We start from the raw sequence: 9,690 nt of genomic DNA on the forward strand, positions 1-9,690 counted from the left end.
CGTCGTATCTCTTCGCATGAAACACGCGTTAAAATAAATAATTAAATTCTCATCAGGTATATCGATCTGCCCCCGTTGCTAATTGTTCGTTTCCGGCTGCTATGTTACAGGGGAATATTGCAGCAGGGCAGGAGGAATTACGAAGAGGCGATTCTCAGTTATCAGCGGGCGATCCATTTCCGGCCCTCGTTGGCTCGTAAGTATTTCCTTTATTTTCCTGTCGAACACATTTACGACGAGAGGCTCGATCGAGGGTTTCTCTGATTTCTACGCTCGAGATTTCTCTCTCTTCTTTCTTTTTTTCTTTCTTTTTTTCCCCCTCTCCTTTTTTGACCCTAGTGTGTTTCCAATAAGGATAACGAGAAAAAAGAGAAACGCTGATGTTAACGATAGGTTCGAGGTTTGAATTAGCTAGAAACGTAATTCGAGCGTACCATTAATGAATTCGCGGGTCTCGCAAGTTATCGCGGTTCAATTAGGGCATCGGGGCGGCAATTCTTCGGCAAATGAAGAAGAACGACCCTTCTCTTCTCTTCCATCCTGTTCCATTCCCGAGAAGAACCTCGTCGAACCTTTGCGCGCAATTCGCGTAAGAACCGCGTACGCGACTTTAACGAGAGTTCTCCTCGTCGAATTGCTTCCAGTATTATTCCGCAGACGGTTCGAATTTCTGGTTATTCGATCCCTTTCGTTGCTTCGAAGCGATCGGGTATCGGAGAATCTCGTTCGAAAGATCGACGACATCGAAAGGCGTCGTGTCTCCGGTCCGTTATACTCGTGACGAGACGATGATCGAGAAATTTGCCGAATATTCGTCCTATATTATTACAGATTCACGCTCGTTAACAATTCGTTTACTCTTGCGAAGAGAATCGATCGATGAACGATGAGGCTTAATCGAATACGCTTTAACTCGTATTTGTTCCCCCTTCGCGCGCCCGTAATTTGCCTCGAAAATGCCGACGAAAATTTCACGTGGAGAAGAGATACTTTGAAATGTTGGTGACTCGAGGAGGAGAAAGCCGGCACTGATGGTGTTTGCCCGTTATACATACGTATATATATATATTTACCTCGACTATCGGTTAAAATCCAAAGTCGTCTTTCGTCCACGTATCCCGGCCTACGTAAATATTATTCCCATTTATTTCACGGCGCGGTTTCGCGATTTCTGTTGTCCGACTTTTCTCGGAAATACGGTATTAAACCACAACGAAATATCTTCTCAAAATATCAACAACTTCTCTCTCTCTTTCTCTTTCCAAATCTATCATCTTGCCAGGTATAAACCATATAGGTTTATAAACCATATCTCGATAGCACTACGCTTCATTCTGGCGATTCTTCCACACCAGGATTTTTCTTCTTATCGTTGTCTCATCGATCCTCGTTAATACCTCTCCCTTTCGTATCGATTATCCACGTTTCTTTTCTCCTTTCCGTTAGAAACGAAAATATCCGCGCGATCGACGGCAAGTGGGAATTTTTTCCCCACGAAAATCGCGCAAAATCGTGACCAGAACACGCAGTAGGCATAACTACAACTGAAGAAGGAAAGATCGAGTGGTTCGTTTTCTTAACGAGCCTGCTGGCTTTTACCCGGGAGAGGAAGGCAGGAGTGGGGCGAGTCGTTTGTCACGTGGACCAAATACGACGATTTAGTTGGACCGTCCTGGGAACGGTTGTTCGTTACCAAGCGAACGTTATCGCGATATCGATCTTATCTATACGACTGTTTTTGCGTTTGTTCAACGGTTATTCTTCGTGGCAGAATATTTTTTGCTTAGATCGGGTTTCGAGAGACGACTCTCAAAGTCGTGAAGTCAGGCAAGAAAAGAAGGCAGTTAATAAGAACGTTGTAAATAGATTCCTTATTTTATTGGGAAATATTATAAACTTGTAGTTTATAAATGGAGGTAAGGTATTCCAATTGTGCTCAATGTTAGTTCAGACATTCGTAACAAAAGTATTATATAATTTCGTAAAGTTTAGAAGTCCTATAAGAAAATGGATTTCAGAAATGAAATTAGCTCAAGTGAAGATGAATTTAATTTTGAACCGTTGAGAAATGAGATTGTTTGGCAAATGTTTTATAAATATATTATCACACACACAAAAAAGAACACAGAAATTAATATTAGAAAATCGTGTTCAAAGATATAGATATGTATAAATCATTAAAATATGATATTTTTATAAGTTAAGTCGAGTATAAAATCATTCTGTGCGTGAAATCGTCTCAAGTTGTTACTTCTTCAACCGAAAAAGTCGTCGACCGCAAACATTTAATGTTGAATACACAACACACAGACAGAGATGTCGAATTAATTTTCGCCTAGTCATCAATTTTAAAGACGAACGGATAATCGATATTTCTTCGAAAAATGTAAAAGATCCGGAGAAAATAATGCAAAGTTTCCAAAATGTTTAATCTTCGACTAAGTTCCTTCCTTCCTCGTTATTCTTCCAACTTGAAAAGTTTCGGAAGGAATCGCAATCCTTAATCCATTTTGTCTTGACTGATGGCCGACGATACGTCGTTTCACTTCGACGATCGGGCGAAAGTAGGGTAAGACGGTTACGCTGCAAGTAGATCAACACTAACAGATATCGTTAAACAAGCGTTAGTTTCTGGAATAACGACAAAGAGGAGAAGGTTCTTGGAATCGTTTAACTAACCGGGATCAGGATTCATTGACGTGATGATTTCGGGTGAAAGCTTGGAAATAGCCGAGACGAACGTGTTTCTAAAATAATATCTCGTTTTATATTATTCCCGCCATTTAATCCTTGTTTCGTCGATTCGTTGACCGCCATCGTGATATTATTTCCGAACGAATGGTTTCGAAAACTTTCGTTCGTCTCGTCGAAAAACATCGAACGAAAAACGCAACGAAATGTGCGCGCTGGTGGCACACAGATTCAAGCAGGCGGAAAGAGCGGCCGCGAGTTATTTTAAGTGAAGAGGAGGGGGGAGGAGAAGAAACAAGTTTGTCAATGCTGTTTACACGGTGAATATTCGCGGAACAATTATAACGCGATTTCGGGCGCGGAAAATATGTCGGGCTTCGTGGAAAGCGTGGCCACGAGAGGGGAACGAGAAGCATTTTCGTGTCCGGCCGCTCGAAACGCCATTTGCATCCATAAACGGATTAGCCGGCGAGCGTATAAAGCCTGCAAGAATACTCTCGTCCACTCTCGTCAGATTTGATCTTCGTCCGCCTACTAATTAGCCGCCTCTGGATCCCGCCCGTTCCGCCCGGTTCCCGGGTTATCTGGCGCCGTTTTATCATCGTGATTCACAGCGTATCTCGCTTATCTCGCGTCGAACCGCCGCCAAAACACCGACCTCGTTGTAACTTTCGAGAACGCATCGTACTGGGTATTGCGATCGTCATCCCCCTTGGATTATTGGACTAATGTGCGGAAAAAGTGTGGAAGAGAGAAGGAAAAACTACTACTGTGCCTCTTAAAAAAAGATTCGCGTAAGATCGAGTCGATGGCTCGTGCGATTAAAGTGCGAAATTTTTCGCGTGTTTCCTTTAAATCAAACGCCATAATGCGTTTACGAAACGGGAGAATAAATGAACGAGCGATAAAATGTACATAACGGTTATTGTTATTTGCATAATTGTCAATCGGTTGTTCACGGTTGCAAACGTCAATATTTTGAATCGCGATACGGGACGAAATCAAATCCCCCTTTTACCATACGGATATAATATTTATCCGAAAAAATAGACGAAACGTCTCGCCAAATTCTTTCAGATTTATGACGCTTTCCAAGCCAACTCGTCGCCCTGCGAAATCGAATTCGCGGCCAAAGGGTGTCGAAACTTTCGTATCTCGGAATAATAATCAGAGGGGGTGGAGGAGGGATATTAGCAGTTGTTGGCCCGTAAAGGTTCGTTAAACCTCTCCTTTTTGCGGTATCTCTCCCCCCAGCCCCCTAGAAATAAATCCTCCCGCAAAGATCCCTTGCCAGAAGAGAAAAAATGGAACGTTGGCTGGTCGGACGATGAAGGATGAGGCGGGATAAACGAATGAGAATCGGTCGGCCCCTTTCCGCTTATGTATCAAAAAATATATCAAAAATATATCAAAAAAATATATAAAAATATATCAAAAAATATCAAAAAATGTAGCCAAGTTGGGGAATCGATAATTTAACCGATCTTCATCGGTTAAATGATAATTTTATCGACCTCGTGAAATTTCTCGCGCCTCGGATACGGAATGTTCGAATTTTCCGAGCTTGCAAAAAGACATCCTCGTCTAAACTTCGTCACGCTGCTTTTATCACGCTGCCTTTCTTTCCATCTTGCAAAAAATGAAATTAAACTTCCAAATTCGACGAAAAATCGCTCCGTGAAATCGTTATTCGAACAATAAAGCTACTTTTCCAAATCCAGACCGATATCAAAAAAATGCGATCCTTCTCGTTCGCGAGAATATTTCCATCAATCTCCAGATCTTTTCGTAGACGAATAAATTCGAAGGAAAGACTGGAGACTGGATGAATATATATATATATACGGTGAACGCGAGGTAAAAGTTTCGAATCTGGAAATACGCGTTAAATTGTCCTGATATCCTTTGTTGTCGAGCTTTGATCGAATTCGACGGGATGGAAAAAGGTCTCCCTTCCCCCTCTCTTCCTCTCTCTCTCTCTCTCTCTCTTCGATCGAAAACGAAGAAACGGTCGAAGAAAACGGTAAACAGAGGGATTGGAGGCGACGCGAGCCAACTTATCGACGGAATTCTCAATTTGATCGTGGCGATGCTTTGGGACGTATCAATTCGGTCGACGTAACTGATAAACACAGAGTAAACATTGATTCGTTCAATATTGACGGAGGCAAATGCAAGAAACGACGCCGTGCGAATATAAACGCGCAAATGGAGGAGGGGAAGGGGAAGAAAGAGGAGGGGGAGGAGGAGGTGGATACCTCCCAGCCTCTCCAGCTCCTGTGTGTACCTTTGTTTTTATGCCGTTCTCGCTCCTGTTATTCGATTCGATAAACGTTGAATTATCATCGATCCGATTGTGTTCCACGAAGGATGTGTTAAATAAAAGGAATCGAAGGAAGGAGGTGGCCAGATGTTGGTGAATCACGTCGCCGATCCTTCTGTTCCGAAGGAAGAGGAGAGAAAAAAGGAAGGAGCCAGGAATTCCCTTCGAGTTCAGGAAGTTTCAGTTCGCGAGGGGACGAGCAAACTATCGACCTTCAACTTTTAACCGCGCTCCAACGAAACGTAAACGAAAGACGAGTAGATCGAATGAGACAAGTGGCCCTTTCAGTTACTTTTAATTATAATTCTCCGACCTTTAAATCGCGAGAAGTGGAACGACTTTCGATTGTTGCCGGTTTCTCGGTGAGTGGAACGACCGCGTCGATGACGTCGAGAGAGGGGAGAGGGAAGGCGAGGATGAAGGGAGAAAGGGTGGCAAAGGGGGGAAAAAAGGGAGGAACGACGTCGAGAAGAGCTCTTTGTAGTAATTTTCGCGCCTCCTGCGGGGAAAAATTCGAAGCGAAGGAAAAGAGAGGAAGGGGGAAGAGAGAAGGAGGGAAAGAGAAAAGGAGAAAGAAGAAAGAGTGTTTCTGCCCGGAGGAGTTTCCCACGGAGCGCCACAATTAAACGGTACGACCGCGTTGAAATCGTTACGTGTACGTGGAGGCTGCTTAACCGTGAAGCGTGCATCACGTAACCGGCTAATAAGGGTGGAGCACTTTCATGGATAATCGCCTTCCATCCCCCTCTGAGAGGGACAAACGCTTCGAGTGGCCGCCGAGTGTTTGACGGGGAGTGGGAGCGGGGGGGGGGGGGAAGATAAAAAGCCACGACATCCCGCGCGCGCTAATAAACGTGCATTATTAATAAAACTACTCGGTGGTTCTCGAGATCGATCCTCCGTTGCCGCCACGAGTGGCCGCCGCACACTTTTATCGTCGCATATCGTTTATATCTGGCTAACGCGCGCTTCAAACGAGAAAATATTGTGGCAACGTGGCCCTCGTAGCGTGTACTCGTCGATCTATCTTTAAATCGCTCTTCGAGATATTCTCCCCTCTTGAATTTACCTTTAAACGGGACCCTTTTTCTTTTCTCTCTCTCTCTTCTCTTCTCTTTCTACGCAAAGCGCTCGAGCTAGGATCGAAGGAAAACGAAAACTTCCCGACTCCGGAAGAGAAGAAACAAAGTTCGGTGTCGAAGCGGCCGTCCAAGGATCGTTTTAAAGGAGGGAAAGTTTGCTCGAGGTGGACGAAGGGGGGAAAGAGAAGGAGAGAGGAGAAAAAAAAGGAGGAAAGGTAACACCTGAAGGCCCCTTTGAACAGCGACGTCTCGCAAGCAGGAAACGCCTCGGGTCGAAGACTCGCTGCGACGCAAACTTTCCAGACTACCCACCCGTTTGCCCGCGTACGTAAAACGGCTTGCGCGCGATACACAAGTGACTCAATTAAAGCGACCAAGTTGCAACGGGGAAAGATGGAGAAACAGGACGAACAAACAGACGTGTCGGCGAGCGGGTCGTCGAGCGTACGCTATATGTATCCTCGAACGAGACGAGGTAACATCTTTCGAATTTTCCTTCCTTCCTTCCTTCCTTCCTCGCTTCCTTTCTTCGAAGGAATGAGTTTCGATCTCGCTGAGGGAAAGATGGATCGACTCGTCGAAGGAAATCGAACGGCGGGAAATGATCTTATAACGAAATTCTTTTCGCCCCTTAAACCGTTAATAATTGTTGTCGTTTTTTGGGGGAGAAACGCTGGTTTAAACGTTAATTGGTATAACAGGTATAATCAGTCTCTCTGCAAATTCCATTTATGCTAATTGAAACGGAATTTGCGGAGAGAATGATTCAACTGTGCCGCGGAAACGGGTTTCCCAGAGAAATACACTCGACGCGGGGAAGAGTTTCAACGGAGAAATCACGGAGGTCAGTTACAAGATTTGTACAAACAGCGCCAGTGATTCTCACTCGCGATGAAATTCCCCTGAATTGAATGAAAACACGAGAATACGAATACCACGTCCAATAAGGGTAATACGTTTAACAATTTCCCATTATATTTCGCAGGAATTTTGTATTTTTGTTCCCCGCGTTCCGATATTCGGATAACCTCGAAGGACGATGAATATCGAGGGGGCGGAACGCAAGAGATTACGACTGACAGGTGTTAATTAAGACCTCTTAACGATCGACGCGGAGCAAGAACGGTAATTCATTAGGGATAAACGACGATGGCGCATCGCACGCGAGGCGTGGTTCGTTCAACCATTCGTTCGGAAATCGCCCCCTGTGTGTCTTTATTAGAAAATTCCTGATCCCTTCCGTGGCTGTACACGTTGTACTCCACGCGCTGGTGCACGCTAGTTACATCCGCCAGACACGGAATACCCGGTTGTCGTGCATGATCTTGATCGGATTAAGCGCGGGAGAAGGCTCTCTTTGCCCCTGCGCAAAGAGGGGACGCATCGACGAAGCGAGCTAGAACGCGCTAGAATTTATTCGAACGACGAGCGTCCTTGTTTGTTTCCCTCCTCTGATTATTTTCTCGATGTATTCCAGCCACGGACCTCGAGTCGAGCTGCTTTGTACAAGTGCCGTCTACTTTGGTGCGTGCAACGCGTGAAGTCTCTCCACGGACTTTCCCTTTCGCCACCTGGATTAAAGTTCAAAACATCTCGCAAGTTGAGCGCGTATACGTGTGTGTATATGTGTGTGTGTGTGTGTATGGTGGAGTTTTAAGCGAAATATCCGAGAAAACGAGGGACAAGGGGATAAAGGTAACGCCGCTTTAGGATGTAACACAACGTCGTCTAATATTAGTTCAAACGATCGAACATCCGACGAGCCCGATAAGAACTCGTTCGTGCAACTTTGACTAGTGGCGTGAGTCGATATATGGTCGGTCGCGCGGAAAGTAGTACGGGACTGTGCGCGGTCGGACTGTAGCGACAAGTAGCGCGGATAAACGCGAGGTCGGGCTAAACGGAGTAGCGTAGATAAACGAATAATCGTCCTTTTTCCTTTTTTTATGTAAACAGTCGGAACGATAGAGGAAAAAGAATTGCCCGCTCCACCTATCCCCTATTTTTCGACGAAACACGCGCGAGAATACAAATTTCGAAGCGATCGAGACATTGTTTCGAATTAATGACTTAATCACGTTCACTCTCTTTTAACGTTCCGAATAAATAAAGCCGATTATCGAAAAAGTTTATTAAAGATTCTTGTTGCTCGTATTGCGTGGACCGAACCTGGCGAGTTTCGTTCCGAGAAATGATCTTTTCTCTCTCTCTCTCTCTCTCTTTTTGGGACGTGCCGATGCCGATAACGAGCATAACGGTAAAACGGTGAAACGTAACTCGGGCAAGAATTTATCACTCGTTTAACATGGCCGTGTTTCATCATCATCCCTCCTTCCCTTTCCCTTTCTCCTCTCCCTCCACCCTTGTATCAACGAAAAAATACGATCCGCGGGTTTGCAGGCGGACAATCGCTGGAGATCTGAGCGTGATTAATCGCCAACTTTTCGGCGGTCACGCGGATCGCGCATAATTTTCTCGCCTTCGCGGCGAGGCACCGCCCCATTTGGCGCATCGATCACGAGGAAAATTAGACGAATTGCCGCGTAAAATAACTTGATAACACGCTCGATCGACTTCCCCTTCTCCTCTTTCGATTTTCCGTTCACGTGTGACGAGTGTCGATCCTTCCGCCATATTTATCCTGCGAACTCTGCTAAACTCTGTGGATCCCATTAATCAAATTAAATTAAGGGCTTGGGGAGAGGGAGGGAAATTTTGTTTGCGATTAATATGCGATTAATATACGATATTGCACTTTGAATTTTATCTCCAATTCGAATTTTTATCTAAAAAATTTCGAGTTGTTCTCGCTAGTGCGAAACGAGACGAGGGTCGCTCCCCTCTTCCTCCACCTGTAACCCTTGGACAAGCGTATAGAGATTCCCGGGCGGATCTTGGGAAATTAGCCGGATTGCCGTACGAGCACTTAACACGATTGATACGCTCGAACACGGCAATTCGGCTTCCAAGGACTTCCGCTTTACCTTACCGCAATCCCCTCTTTTCTCTCCCCCATCTCTCGCCCCAGCCATCCAGATGGAAATCCCCCGAGTAGCCCCGGCCGAATATCCACGAAACTCGTGATTCGCGAGATTGCTCACGAAATTAGAGTCCGGGCTCTATTGTTCCGACTTTTGAGACGGAAATTTTCCGATTCCGTGAGATTAAAATCGGAGGAAGGAGTGTCCCCTCTTTTTTTCTCTCCTTGCCAAAAAATACCTCGAAGCAAGTGTCGTTGAGGAAGTTGGAGATAAATTTCTCTGACCGTTCTCGCTACCATCCAGAGGCCGTCCATTTTTCCCCGTTTCTCGGCCACGATGGTTGCCTCGATCGACGATGTACGCGTTGAAAAAAAAAAAAAATTGGAAAAAGAAAAAAAGAGGGCGAGAAAGAAAAGGCGAACGCGTTTAGGCGCTTAAACAACTCACGCACACGCAACGACTCGCGTCGTTGAAAACACCAGACTAGATAGATATAAACACGCGTATCGATGGGATACCCGCGCGTTTTCATCCTCGAGCGATCGATAGAGCTCGAGTCACGAACGAACGAACGAACGAACGAGCGAGCGAGCGTTTTTTTTTTTTTTTGCGT

The 9,690-nt window shown here is 45.2% G+C and overlaps 1 protein-coding gene across 1 annotated transcript in view; it reads left to right on the top strand.

Moving 5' to 3' along the window:
* Positions 1–9,690, top strand: part of LOC102676198 (protein O-mannosyl-transferase TMTC2) — a 99,716-nt gene that overhangs the window by 58,356 nt on the left and 31,670 nt on the right. Inside the window, exon 7 of the mRNA XM_031513449.1 lies at positions 111–196. Within this exon, the coding sequence (XP_031369309.1) occupies positions 111–196 (86 nt within the window). The remainder of the gene's footprint in view (positions 1–110; positions 197–9,690) is intronic.

Source organism: Apis dorsata, unplaced genomic scaffold (genome assembly GCF_000469605.1).
Source record: "Apis dorsata unplaced genomic scaffold, Apis dorsata 1.3 scaffold_645, whole genome shotgun sequence".
In the NCBI taxonomy this organism is placed as follows: Eukaryota; Metazoa; Arthropoda; class Insecta; order Hymenoptera; family Apidae; genus Apis; species Apis dorsata.